This window comes from Anser cygnoides, chromosome 18 (assembly GCF_040182565.1).
Source record: "Anser cygnoides isolate HZ-2024a breed goose chromosome 18, Taihu_goose_T2T_genome, whole genome shotgun sequence".
NCBI classification, from domain to species: Eukaryota; Metazoa; Chordata; class Aves; order Anseriformes; family Anatidae; genus Anser; species Anser cygnoides.
In genome coordinates this window covers 11,432,108-11,445,678 of record NC_089890.1, presented here as the reverse complement: position 1 = coordinate 11,445,678, position 13,571 = coordinate 11,432,108, and the positions used below count along the sequence as shown (strand labels likewise).

The window sequence follows — 13,571 nt, the reverse complement described above, 5'->3', positions numbered from 1 at the left end:
CAGGAAGTAAATATATTGGTTTCGCACAGTTTTCCTTATCCCCCTCCCACCCTAAGCCGTGTTATGGTTGCAAATACAGAGGGAAAGTGTACACGTGGTTGGATCACACTTAGAACTATGGACGGAAAAAAAGAAAAAAAAAAAACTCAAAAAAAACAGGCGGGGCCTTGCGCGGCCTGGCCGGGCCTGGGGCCTGGCACCGCCCCGCGGGCCCGTTGCTATGGGCCCGTCGCTATGGGCCCGTTGCTACGGGCCCGTTGCTATGGCCCCCGCGCCCCCGGAAGTGCCTTCTGCTTCCGGGTGGGCGGCAGCATGGAGGCGCAGGAGCTGTTCCGCCGCCTGGGCGCCGGGGCCCGTTTCGACGTGCGGCGCTTCGGGCGCGACGCGCGGCGCTTCGGGGTGCGGGCTCGGCGGGGGGAGCCCCGGGGGAGCCCCGGGGGGTTGGGGCCGGGCCCTGGCCCTGGCCCTGGGGCCGCTCCCGTCCCGTCCCGTCCCCGCGGCAGGGCCCGGTTCCGCCGCGGCCTGGCGGCGCCGGGCGCCCTCACGGCGTTTTCTCCTCTCCTGCCCTCAGGTGATAAAGGGGAGCGGCGGCGGCGGCTCGCCGGGGGGTCTTGACTTCTTCGGGAGCAAGGAGGGAGCCCCTCCGGGGTCTGCGACGGGTGCTGGAGTGGCGGAGCGAGGAGGCTTGCAGGAGGAGGATGGAGCCGGGAAAAAAGGCGTGGAGGTGACGGGGAAGAGGAAAAGAACGGCAGAAAATGGAAAAGGGAAGAGAAAAAGGAAAAAGATGCAAGGTATTTATGTGCACGTACGCGCGGCAGAGTGCCTTGGCAGAGTTTGTGCTTCTTGTTTGAGTTTACTTTAAATCTGCGCTGTGTAGGAGCTGATAAAAACAATTGGGCTATGTTACAGTATTAAGTTGCAGGGACGTGATTAGTGTTTTTTTCTCAGGGAATGAGACAAAAGCTTAATTTTAAAGGTGGTAATGAGACAAAAATGGTTTCGAGTTGTCCTTTTTTACCACGTAATTTTTTGACTAGATTTTGCTAATGGAAACTTTATCTCTTCAAACCTCTAGAAGCAGCGTCAATGCCAGAGCTGTCAGAAAATAATGGAATAATGTGGATGTCCTCTCTGGAAGCAAAAATCAAAGATACGAAAGACAAAAAACCTACTGCGGAAAAGCTTGAGCGCTTGAGAAGAGAAAAGGTAGGACCACAGCAATCTAATGCAGCCACTGATTACTTGCTTTCTGCGGGTGTTTCATCTGAAGTTGGCGCTCACTTACGGCAGTTCCCCTTTGGGGGGGGGTGACCGACTATGGGAAAATAATCAGAAGATTAATCTGTATGGATTTAGTTCTGTGCTGTCAAAAGAAAGAGTTTGTCTCTTGCCTTTCAGATAAACCGCTTCAGAAATCAACACAGGATCAATGTCCAAGGAACAGATCTTCCTGACCCAATTGCCACCTTTGAACAACTCCAAAAGGAATACAAAATCCACCCCAAAATCATGGAGAACGTCCGAGCTGCTGGCTTCCAGGTCCCAACACCAATCCAGATGCAGGCCATTCCCGTCATGCTTCACGTAAGTCTCCTGGTATCACATAGCGTTACAGAAATATCCAGTGCATCGTGGTTCAGAATGTCGTTGTTATAAGATTTCTTTTATCTATGCTTTTACTAATGTATTTGGGGTTAGTTTGTAGCATTAATCTTTACATGCATGTGATTTTTTTTTTGGTTTTGCATTTGTTTTTCTTCCAATAAAATAACGCCTTTTTCTTTTGTAGGGGCGGGAACTTCTAGCTTCTGCTCCTACCGGGTCTGGAAAAACACTGGCATTTTGTATTCCTCTCTTAACACACCTGAAACAACCTATGAACAAAGGATTCAGAGCTCTGATCATAGCGCCTACCCGAGAGCTTGCTAGCCAGGTGTGTGCTGTGGGGAGAGGGGTTGTCATATTTATGTATTTGTACATTTATTGTGCTGAGAAGACTGGACAACTTTCTCTAACACTGAAATCTGGGTGATGTTTGAAACTGTTCCTTCAGGAATGCCTGTTTTTTTTCTGGTTTCAAACAAAGCTGATCAGCTTCTGTAAATTTAATCTGTGTTGCTGTCTTTTCAGACGCATCGGGAGCTGGTGAAATTGGCTGAGGGGACAGGCTTCAGGATACACATGATCCACAAGGCAGTTGAAGCAGCGAAGAAGTTTGGGCCCAAGTCATCGAAGAAATTTGGTAACTGTTCTTCCTACTGAAGTGCATTCTGAAAACTTTAAAAACATCACTGACTTTTCTCTTCTGGTTTGTGTGGTTTTAAGGAAATTGGTTAATACCACTCAAATCGTGTAATTTATTGCTCAGTGCTAAAAAAAGAAAAAAAACTTTCATGGAAGAAATAGAAAGTAAACCTGACAGTAGAACTTTGTTAAGTTGTAGGCTTAATACAAGGTGAATGTCACAGAAGATACAGCTCTGAAGAAGAGCACGGTAGAATGATTTTTGTATCTAAACTCTTCCTGATGGATTTTAAGAACCATTTACATGAAGTCTTGTGGTAATAAAGAAATCCACAACTTTTTTTGCATTATCTTCTGCTGCTTAAATACTCTCCCAAAGGAATTGTAACAGTGAAGTGCCTTGTCCTAACTCTGAACCAAAAAACCTCGGTCAGATTGGGTTGGAAAATATGTTTCTTAATGTTCTGTTTAAACTCTGTGTCTCGTCTAACGTTTTGGTTGTGTTTTTATTTATTTTTTCCCTATAGATATACTAGTTACTACTCCAAACAGACTCATTTATTTGTTGAAACAGGATCCTCCAGCAATAGACCTGACCAGGTACTGAGAATCTTTATCGTATCCGGCTTTGCTGGTGGCTTTGCCACTGAAAAGCATATGTGTGCGTAATTCTTGCGTCTGTGATGACGGGTTAGAACTTCTGCCTTCTCTGCAAGTGGCTCTTACTGAGAAGAAACCCTCTTTGTTCCTAGTGTGGAGTGGCTGGTGGTGGATGAGTCCGACAAACTGTTTGAAGATGGAAAGACGGGATTCCGAGACCAGCTGGCCTCTGTCTTCCTGGCGTGCACGTCCCATGTGGTGAGGAGGGCCTTGTTCAGTGCAACCTTTGCACGCGATGTGGAGGAGTGGTGTAAACTCAACCTCGACAGTGTTGTTCTGGTGTCTGTTGGAGCAAGGTGGGTGTGCAGTTGTGCTCCGGCTCTCTCATGCTTTTTTCCTTTCTTGGGGGACTTATTTCCTTTCTTTGCCTCACCAGACTGCTCGGTGTACGTCTGTTGTTAATCCTAGTACTACATGCTCTTTGTCTCAAGATTCGTGTAGGCACAGAGATCTTTCTCGCGAGCTAGGGAAAATGTTGTTTGCCCATTATTTCGTCATCAAATAAACTTTGGGAGTGTGTACTGGTGAAATAAGTCATGCGGTGTTTCTTGCCCACCAGGCAAAATACATGATTTTATTTTCTGCTTTCAGAAACTCTGCAGCGGAGACGGTAGAACAAGAGCTGTTGTTTGTTGGATCTGAGACAGGAAAACTAACGGCAATGCGAGAGCTTGTTAAAAAGGTATTTTGGAGTGGTTGGGCACATCTTGCGTACTTCTGAACTGAGCCACGTGTCTGTCAGGGACGCGTAATTCCCTAGGTCAAAGGCTTCTGTGTGGTACATGCTAAAGAGAGTACAAATCTGTACAAGAGGAAGAGGAGTTACTCTCCCTGTGAAAACTGAGGGGGTACCCTATTGCTGATATGTTTGAGTCTTGGGAGCATTTTGTATTAATGGTCTGCTCAGTTTTAGTTGGCAGTGTGAGTAGGATTGCTTACGTTGCGAGGGGAGCAAAAAAAGTTAGTTTCTGTGGATTAAAATGCAGCCTGAGGATTAAGTGAAGAATGATTCTATCAGAGGTAGTGGGGTTGAACTTGCTTACATCTGACTCCCAAAGAGTTTTGCTAGTTAAAAAGAAAAAAACAGTTATCCTCCAAGATGTAAAATACTGGGGTTAAGTAGGTCTGTAGCTGCACAGTCTGCAACCAAGAAGAGTAGAAAAAGGACTTGAACCTTAGACAAGATTATTCTTTTGCAGGGTTTTGCTCCTCCAGTCCTTGTTTTTGTGCAGTCTATTGAGAGGGCTAAAGAGCTTTTCCATGAACTGATTTATGAAGGCATCAATGTGGATGTCATCCATGCAGACAAAACTCAGCAACAGGTAGGAGGACGTAATTTCTTTTCTTTTTAATTTTTTTATAATACTTGACAACGCTGTTTTTTTAACCTTCCTTTATAATGTTGTTGGAGGTAAGTTTGACAGTAATTTACTGCAGGTTTTGGTTGAGAGGTTTAGTTTTGCTTGTTAACACGACACCTTTCAGGAAATAAGTCCATCTCTTTTCTCAGACTGCTAATCAGACCGTTTCCAAGTACGTTTCTTTTCTTTCCTTAGAGAGATAATGTAGTACACAGTTTCAGAGCTGGGAAGATCTGGGTGCTCATCTGCACAGCCTTACTAGCTCGAGGAATTGACTTCAAAGGAGTAAATATGGTCATTAATTACGATTTGCCAACGAGTGCCGTGGAGTACATCCATCGGATAGGTGAGTGCTTATTTACAAAGTGTGTCCTTTTTCTTAGTTCTTGGATCTGTAATGGAGATTCTCCTGTGCATAAGTGAAAATCCTGAAACCGAGACTCCTCTGTTGCTACAGCACTAGCTCACTTGAGCTAGTTTATACCTGGCCTCAACTTTCAGTAAAACTGAGTTACTTTTTTGTCAAGATTTTATGAACCTTGAACACTTGATTCTTTCAGACGTGTGCTTTTGTGCAATAGAAACAATCTTTGGGGACCAGCTGCTTCGTAGTATGTTTAGTATATTAACATAACGCTGGGAGGCTGGGGCTGTGAAGAGGAATAGAATAAAGAAAGGTATTTGAAGTAAAAATCTCTTTTACTCTGTTAAATTTGCATTTGACAGGTCGTACTGGAAGAGCAGGGCACACAGGAAAAGCAGTCACTTTCTTTACAGAAGATGATAAACCTTTATTACGAAGGTAAATCGAAAATGATACAGCAAAAATCCGCTTTATGTTTTGTATAATGTATTATTGAACCGTATGGTTCTGTCTGGTCCATGGGACCTTCTTAGCTCTTCTCCAAGCACTTACTGCCAGAGTTAATCTCTTCCCTCCTCTCCTTCCCAGTATAGCTAATGTTATCCAGCGAGCTGGCTGTCCTGTGCCCGGCTACATAAAACATTTTCCCAAACTTCAGAGGTACGTTCGTTTGAGTAGTTTACTGTTTGTCTTCCATTTCAAAAGCTTGCATGAAGGGTGCTTGGGATAAAAGGGTTACAAAAGGCACAGTTGCAATTCACCTGCAAAAGGAATTTTAGATGGGGATGGTGCTGTGTTTTTTCACCCAGACAAAAATGGAAACAATTCTTTAATTATAGAAAAGCAGTTAACTCCAGGAAAAACATGAGTTCCCTGAAATACGCCCTAGATTGCCTAGGCTCACAGTCATGAATCAGGCTTCTGACACGTGGAAAAAGTTACCTTAAAATGGTGTAGGGTTGTATGCATATAGATGGGTTTGTAATTAGTGCTTTGTAATGCTTCTTTTGCGCAGAACTGATTAACTCGTAATAGTTTTCCAAATTAGAAATCTAGGTATGTATATAAACATATAAACCTTATGTATTAAAATAAAATTTGTTTGAATGTCATGGAGATAAAGTAATGGATCGATAAAGACATGGTAAATGTCACGGATAAGTAGCTGAACTGATCTTGGAATAAACACTGAAAATACATTCAGACCTGTAAATCCCTAACAACCAGTACAGGTTTTCATTGTCTGTTTTGTTTACTTTGAATATTAACATTTGTCCGTTAAAGACACTTAATCCTTCTTCACTAAATGTCGTTCTCAGCAAACAAAAGAAGAAATTCATTAAGAAACCACTAACGAGAGAAGCAATTTGTACCACCCCTCAGTGCTTCTTAAAAAAGAAGAAAAGTAAAAAGTAAGTAGTTTTTTTTTTTTCTCCTCTCAAGATGGCTTTTATACAGGAAAGGCCAGCAAGCTTCCTCCACAGTAACCAATGCCTTGTTTGAACTCACTGTTGAGTCACAATGCTTGTAGTGATGGTGAAGTTTTAGTGTCAGTATCTGCTTACTGGAAATTGGATAAATGCCATCAGTTCACCTTAGGTGGTGCCACATGAGATGGCGGCGATTCAGGCAGCTCTGTAACGAGCTGAGTTTCAACCACCGGCTGTAAAGCCAGACTTCAGACTAGCATTCCCAGCAGAATGCTAGAACTTACCTGCTCCTCTTCTGGCAAAGGGCTGGGGCTGGCTTTGTTTTTATTGCATGAAATGTTAATACAAAAAGTAGATCTTAAATTGTAATGACTACAGCTCCCAGAATAAGGCTGTCTGATGCGCAGCAGTTCAGTGTGGTAGACAGTGGTCATGAAGAGCACCATTATGCATGCTTCAGACTGTTGCTACTGAAGGATTTATGTTCAGTTGCAGTAAAACGTAAAAAGACTGTCTGGGACACTGCTGTGTTATTTTTTTTTTTCCCCGTATGCAATGTTCAGCTGTCTTGGTCTCCAATGTGTTTCTTGTAGGAGAACTGCAAAGGAGAACATTAAGGAAAAAAAGAAAGCTAATGAAGTTACAGACACTGGTAACTTAAAGACTTCTTCAAAAAGCTGAGCAGTGACTGCTCTTGAGCTGGGACTAATGCCCCAGTCCATGCTGAAGAACAGAAGAACGAAGGTGATGGCAAAGGGGAAGGGAAATGTTTACGTGCAAGAAAGTATCTACTGAACTGCCTGTAGAGGATTCCTGAATGCTTCTTATAGAAGCTGAAGAATGTGGTCTTGACATAAATACCTTATGTTTCTGAATGATAGTTCAACAATAACATCTGTGTTACTGTCCCATAGTTTTGCATTGCTAGCTGGAAATACTGTCAGTTCTGTGTTCAGGTGATCCCTAATAAATTTGCAGAAGACACAGTGAACATCTTTTTTTATAAAACAGAAAAAAAAACAAACACCACCATGTATATAGGTGGAAGTAAAGTCTCATTCATACTACTTTTGAGATATCTAACAAGCAAAAAATGATTTTGTTTTTTACGTGCCTGTAACTCCAAGTAACTTTGTGTTATTTCATATTTAAGCCTCAGAACAGAATAAATAAGGTCACTGAATACTTTAATACAGAGACTTGTTTATATAACCTTGATGGGACAAGTCTGCATACATTATTCCTCCTTCTGCTATGTAAAAAGGTCAGGCTCCACCTACCTCGTCTGCGTTCTTAGTCCACCCTTGTGTCAGAAGTCCAGTAATGCAGGAATGGCTTCTCCTTTGCAACTATAATTCTTTAAGCAAACATTCCTGTTACAGTATTGTCTTGTTTTCTCATACTTAATCCATTTTGGAAATGGATCCCAGCTCCGTTTAAATCACTTGCAGCATGGTACTCTTAATTGTTTGTACAGACAAAGCTTGCTGAAATACATTACAGTAAAGTTTTATAAGAAAAGCTAAATTGGTTTCACTGTCTGCAGGACTGGACCTTTTATTTGGGTTATACAGGAACTACCTTCATTTTGACATCTATGAATGAATCTGCCTGTATATCTTACTAAAACTTCAGTCATATGTTCTCATAAGTACCAAGTCATTTGCTGTAAGGTAATGATGATAGATGGGTTGTGGAATATGTATAACAATTTGGGTAAGAAATTGCTTTAAAAGGTACTGCTAATATATATAATACATGTGCCTATTCCAGTAGTGGTGTGAAGAGGGAGAACAGCTTTTGATCATGAGCATCTTTCTCTTGCCCAGCTGGGTGTAATTCTAATTCTGTAGAAAGATGATGACACGTTTCTCTTTGGGGGGATTTGGTTATGAAATGAAAGCTTCAGCTTTCACCTAGCTGTTTTTCCTCAGACTGGGTTTGATTTTAATGTGGTTTCTGACCCCAACCAGTAGCTTATTGAAGTTTAAGCACTGAGCTTCTTAGAATTTACTCCTCAGTGAAGTACTGAAAAGCTGTCGTGCTGAATAGCTTCTTTGCCTGAGGATAAAGAACAGCTCCAGAACTTCCCTGCTTTGTAATGTATTTTAGCGAGCTTTGACTGAACTTATTAAGGGAGATGAGCTGCTTCGGCCCGACTGTGTGACTGGCTAGTAAATCATGCTGCACCCCAGCAAGCGGGCTTTTATTTTCCAATGCTTCTGAGGATTTTGGCTGGCACAGTTACAAGGTAATAAAGTAACTTTTCCAGTGACCTCCACAGGGCCGGTTGGCACGGGCCTGCTTTTGACCATATTAAACAGAACAATTGGTACTCGTAGGGGAACATCGGGATGGCAACCGGGGAAGCCCGCTGGAGCTGGGTGCCAGCAGCGGCCCTGCGTCCTGTTGGGGTGCGAGGGGAAGGGTGGCACCGCTTTGTTTTCACGGAACCATCGGTGCTGCCTTCGCCCCTTTCTTCTGGCAGCAGCGTTTGGCCGGTGCTGCTGCTCCTGCCGGCAGCACAGACGGCAGGCGAGGAGCTGGGCTGCTCTTGCCGCTGCTTCCGATGGTGAAAACACCTCGGGCGGCCGAGCGAGGGCTTCTGCTTTCTGTGCCACGACGTGCGGCGGTGGGGAAGCTCCTGGGCGGAAGGCAAGGCCGGACGGGCTTCGGCTGCCAGGCCCGGCTACGCGGGCGGGCACCCACGGGGGCCGCCCGGGGCCCGGCTCCTCGGCACCGCCGCGGCCCGAACCGGCGTCCCCGGCTCCTCCTCCTCCTCCTCCGCCCCGCTGCGGGGCTCCGCCGGGCCGGGGGCGGGCCGAGGCTGGGGCCCGGCCCCGGAAGCCGCCGCCGCCGCCGCCGCGGCCCAGCTGGGAGCGGGGCCGGAGCGGGAAGATGGCGCTGCGGGCCGGGCCCGGAGCGGGGGGCGGCGGCGGGGCGCCGGGGGGCGGCGGGGCGCCGGGAGGCGCGGGGGGAGCCAGGTCGGTGGTCGGCGGGGCCGGGGCCGGGAGGGGAGCGGGGCTGCGGGGAGGGGGGCGAGGAGGGTGAGAGTGAGGATGAAGGTGAGGATGAGGAGGGCGGCCCCGGCCCCGGTGTGCTGGGAGTGGGGGGCTGCGGGGAGCCCCCTCACGGCCCCGGGAGCCCCCTCAGCGACCCGCGGCTGCAGTCTCGGATGCCTGGGCAGGAGGGGATTTGTTCCTGCGTGGCTCGTCGGAGGCCGGGGGGCTCGGGGGGCGATGGGGAAGGGCCCTCCGGCGAGGTGGGGGGGCTGGGGAACGGTGTCAGGAGGAAGAAACGGCAGCGAGCGAGAGGTTTTATTGTGTCGCTGTGGGTTTTGGAAGGAGAGGGAGCCTTGCATTTTGCTGTCTTTGAAGACTCGGTGATACACGTATACATTTAACGTAGGCTCTTGCGTGCTATTCATCCGTCGCCCTACTTCTAGGGCGGTTGGGTAAATTCGTCTTTTGACAAAGGCAATTTGAACGGGTTGAGTCACCCCGGCTACCTGCAGCCCGCGGCTCTGTCGGTGTCAGCATGCGGGGGGCTTCTCGGGGGGCTGCCCTGCTCCCCCCAGGGGCTCTGGGACCTCTGCTCCCAAAGCACCTGGAGGAGAGGAGCCGCAGTGGGCGTTCATTTACGTGCCTGCGGGTTTTGGAAGGGGCAGGTGGCTATCTCGGTATTTCCCCATACCTGCGACTCTGAAACAGTTCTCGTGAGGGGCTGCACAAACCCTGTAACCTCTTAGAGCAACACTGTCTGTTCAGCATGTAAGAAAGAAAGTAGCAAAAACGTTGTCAACCAACTACAGGCTTAGAAGAATGAAAGCGACCTAGAGTCATTGTTTCCCATTGTTACTGTTCTGGTTTCTTGGAGGAAGAAGTCTGGAGGCAGAGATTCGTTTTGTGTGTTGGGGTTTCTTTGCTTGTTTCACTTTCATTCCTGTGGGTTTCTGGGTGGAAATACAGAGAAAAATACGCTTAGTCTGCAGCGTGTTGGTAGACTGAGGCTCTACTCATTGGGAGTGAGAGGGTCTGAAAATCCACTTGTAGATAGAGAAATGTTACATGTAGTTCGGAGCTTTTTAAGTGAAGTACGAATACAGAAAGGGAGTCGCTTCTCCCTGAGCTCCTGCATTTTGACTGAACCTGATTTTTGGTTTTGATATTTGAGACACCCGATAAGAATTTACAGCTTTATATTACTGCTTTAAGAGTTCTGTCCTAGTGTGGTTGCTTCACTTCCCTTGTGCTTATTCTGTTTTGTGCAGAGTATATGGCGTGTATTACATTTTCGTACTGCGTTACCTAAAGTATTGCATCTAGTTGCATCAACCTAGCTGGTGGAGAGCTTCCACTTCTGAGAACAGCAGAGAAGCCTGCAGCTGCAATTAAATCCCCTTTGGAAATAACAAGGAATAAGAATTCCTATTAAAAACAGCACACTTGATAGTAGTGAACTGGTCTATTTTAAACAACTGGGGTCATGAAGGCTCCCATCGGTCTAGAAAGTGCATTTGGTAATTCTGGAGCATGCTGGCAACTAGCTGCGAGTGCTTTTTTAGGCCTTAAGTGGTGTACTGGTCCTTACGGACTTATTTCAGCATGTCCCCCCCCCCCCTTTTTTTTAAAGACTGCTCTGTTGTTGTGTCATCTGCTTATTCTTCGTTCTTGTCAGCGTTGTTATTTTGAGACACCTGGAATTAAAATGCCTTCTTTAGAAGAAAGCTGCTGCTGCTGTTACTTTTATCAGTATAGTTTATCAAGTTCTGCGGCTTTCTGCAGTGCTTCAGTCAGTTTTATCTAGGAAATGACTGAGAGTTAGCTTTCTTTTTCAGCGATGCTAATCAGCTGTTTTAACTAGATGTGTGGATATACCTTTTCTTTTGCGTCCCCCGGAATCAGTTTAGAAATAAAGCTCCTGTTTTTTGTGTTTAAAAACTCGGTAGGGATTATGTACATTTGCATGTGCATGATCTCTAGGCAATTGCACAGCTAAATCGCGGAGCAAGGTCTGAGATGGATCCTAGCTGCACATGGGGAGAACTGTGCTAAAGGAGCTTGCTTTGCCACTTTTGTTAACTACCTCTTCTTCTCTTCTCCCAGTGCCCTCTAATTAGCTGCAGGTTTTTTTTTTGTTTTTGTTTTTTTGTCGTTTTTTTTTTTTTTTTTTTTTTAACTGAGACTTATAAATAAATCAGGAGCTCAGTAGAAAGGGATAAATATTTAATACTCTGTACCTTATTTGCTCCCAACAAGCAGGGGTATCTTGCCATGCTTGTTCAGTTTGTATTATGTTTGTTAATTTGGAAGAACTCTTGCTTTGACCAGGCTCCTCAACAAGAAGGGGCAACGAAAAGCGAAGAATGTTTTTTGATACTTGTGAGCTTTTCAAAATTAAGTATTTTATAATTCAGAAGAGACAAAGAAAGGTATTTTTTAAAGAAGCCTAAAATTGCTGTGCTAGTAGATCTGGCGTGTGACAGTAGCTTTACACGTCTGACATTACCTGCATTTTAAGAGGCTCTGTGTTCGAGATGGCTCTCTGTACTGACAGCCTCACAGGCAAAACTATTTCCATGGGTGAAACCCAGTGCGGGCAAAATCCAGTTCATTCACTGGGCTTCAGCCCTTCAATGGAGAAAGCAGTTTTCCTGAGCAATATAGGAGTTCATCATGGATCCCTCTGAGTTTTAGTAAGCTGTTTGTCTTCATAATACTAGTGTTTGTACTCCGAGGAGCGGATCAAAATGAGCGACCTGAACACCGGTGAATTGAGTCGCAGTTTAAAGTGAATTGAATCCAATCCTGATAAACCCAGCGCTCGCTTGGAGGGGAGGCGGTGTGTGTCTGCCCAGCGTTTCAGACAGAAGAGCCTAAAATTGTTGTGATTAAGGGCGATAAAGACCTAGACCTGCTCGAAGACACAAGCGTATGTTAGCTGTGGAAGGAGAAATTAAAACGTAGCATGGCGATTAGGGTAAAAGAAAATCCGAAGTATGGCGAAGGTTCCGAGTTAGAGGATGAAAAGAGGAGTAATAGGGGTTGTCGTGGTGACCACGTACCCCGCTGGCTGCGCAGCGAGTAGCTGCGATTAAATTATGCATTGAACCACGAGCTAAATTCCTGATTTTGTCTTTGTATTTATATTGCACAGCTCTTTTATAAATATAAATCAGACTGGCTTTCTGATTTCCTGCAGGTTTTGCAAAACTCTGCAGTCAATTATGGTGGCTTTTCTTCCTTTACTCTTCGGCAGTTTCTTTTAAATCCACCATCGTGCTGAGGGATATCGAATATCTATAAATGTGTTTTGTCCCTGCGTGGTGTTTTGATGTAATAGCTGGCTGGGACACTGGATGAAGTTCCTATTTGGTAAATTACTGCTGACGTATGCTTCTGAGTCGCTTGCAAGGGAGCCTTCGAAACCAGGTCCCTCCTTTTCCAGTCTGGCAGCACAGCACGTGCTTCCATGCGGAAGTGAGGACTGGTGTTTTCCATTATAATTTTGGTTGAATTTTCAACAGCTCTTCCTGAAGGTGTGCTTGGAGCTTGATACCGGAATGAATATTCTTTCCCGTATCACTGTTTTACTTGTAATGAGAGAAAATAGGAGCTGCGTTACGTTGTGCTGCTCCTATTTCGGAGGCAGGAATGTGGTAGGGTCTCACGGGCAGTTTATTTCTCTGCAGAAAATTGTTACCGAGGAGCTGAGGACTGTTCTCTGGTGCGGTTAATGGTCTTGCTGAATCAGATGCTTCCAACAGGAGATGCTTATTCATTCTGCAGCGCTCGAAGGCCTAGCCCAAATTAACAAACTGACCTCTTCCCAACCTGCGTAGGTGCTGAAAGCTCTCCTGTGGGTGATGTGGATGAGTCAAAGCCATCTTAGTGCTGTTACGGAGGATAAAATCTTATCCTCCGTCGCTCTGCAGCCTGGGTTGTTTCGGGGGATCTCCGGCAGGGGTGCTTTTGGGTAATTTAGCGGGCGTCTCGTCTGTGAGACCAGCAGCAGCAGATGGATGTGCTGACCGGACTGGGGGAGATGTAGAGTGGTGGTGTTGACGCGCAGGTCGAGGTAACTTTTTCGTTCATTTCTATTTGCGCTCAAATCACAGACTTTCATGTACCATTTTTTTCCTCCTCTTCTAGCTTCATGTTTCCTGTCGCTGGTGGTTTGGGCCCCCCTCAAGGTATGTGTGAACTTAAGATTTTGAGCACTGAATTCATTACTTTGTTTAGATGCATTAACCAACTTCAAAGAACTTCTACTTAGCGATGTTGCTCGGAAGTGTGATTGTTAAGTGAACTCCTTAGCTGTTTTTTCCCTTTCAGCTCAATACTGGTAAGCTGAGTCTTGCAACTCTATTTATAAAACTTTCTGTGCAACGTCAAAGTAGTAGTGTTACCAGAGTGCAAGGTTAAAGATCCAGAAAAACTACATCTCTGGTTTGCTTGAACCCGAATTGGCCTTTAAGATTTTTTTATTATTATTATTTTGAGTGTGGTATTT

At 45.5% G+C, this 13,571-nt stretch overlaps 2 protein-coding genes across 7 annotated transcripts in view; both read left to right on the top strand.

The window, feature by feature from the left end:
• The first annotated feature begins 258 nt into the window (after positions 1–258).
• Positions 259–7,045, top strand: DDX52 (DExD-box helicase 52). Its single transcript, XM_048074198.2, has 15 exons — positions 259–399; positions 572–791; positions 1,076–1,206; positions 1,399–1,584; positions 1,790–1,933; positions 2,131–2,242; positions 2,772–2,844; positions 2,997–3,200; positions 3,496–3,586; positions 4,104–4,226; positions 4,461–4,611; positions 4,992–5,067; positions 5,218–5,289; positions 5,949–6,041; positions 6,653–7,045. The coding sequence occupies exons 1-15, from the start codon at positions 313–315 to the stop codon at positions 6,738–6,740; spliced, it is 1,851 nt and encodes a 616-aa protein (XP_047930155.2). The 5' UTR covers positions 259–312; the 3' UTR covers positions 6,741–7,045.
• A 1,881-nt stretch (positions 7,046–8,926) lies between these two features.
• Positions 8,927–13,571, top strand: part of SYNRG (synergin gamma) — a 43,060-nt gene continuing 38,415 nt past the window's right edge. For all 6 annotated transcript variants that reach the window (XM_066979539.1, XM_066979538.1, XM_066979537.1 and 3 more), the window contains exons 1-2: positions 8,927–9,043; positions 13,211–13,251. In XM_066979539.1, the coding sequence (XP_066835640.1) occupies positions 8,958–9,043; positions 13,211–13,251 (127 nt within the window). In that variant the 5' untranslated portion in view covers positions 8,927–8,957. The remainder of the gene's footprint in view (positions 9,044–13,210; positions 13,252–13,571) is intronic.

Bases quoted from the DNA above. Each gene is read 5' to 3' on its own strand.
- DDX52 (XM_048074198.2), top strand. From the start codon at position 313: ATGGAGGCGCAGGAGCTGTTCCGCCGCCTGGGCGCCGGGGCCCGTTTC. The intron at 2,845-2,996 runs GTACTGAGAATC...CTTTGTTCCTAG, and splicing joins CCAGCAATAGACCTGACCAG to TGTGGAGTGGCTGGTGGTGG. The intron at 6,042-6,652 runs GTAAGTAGTTTT...TGTTTCTTGTAG, and splicing joins AAAAAGAAGAAAAGTAAAAA to GAGAACTGCAAAGGAGAACA.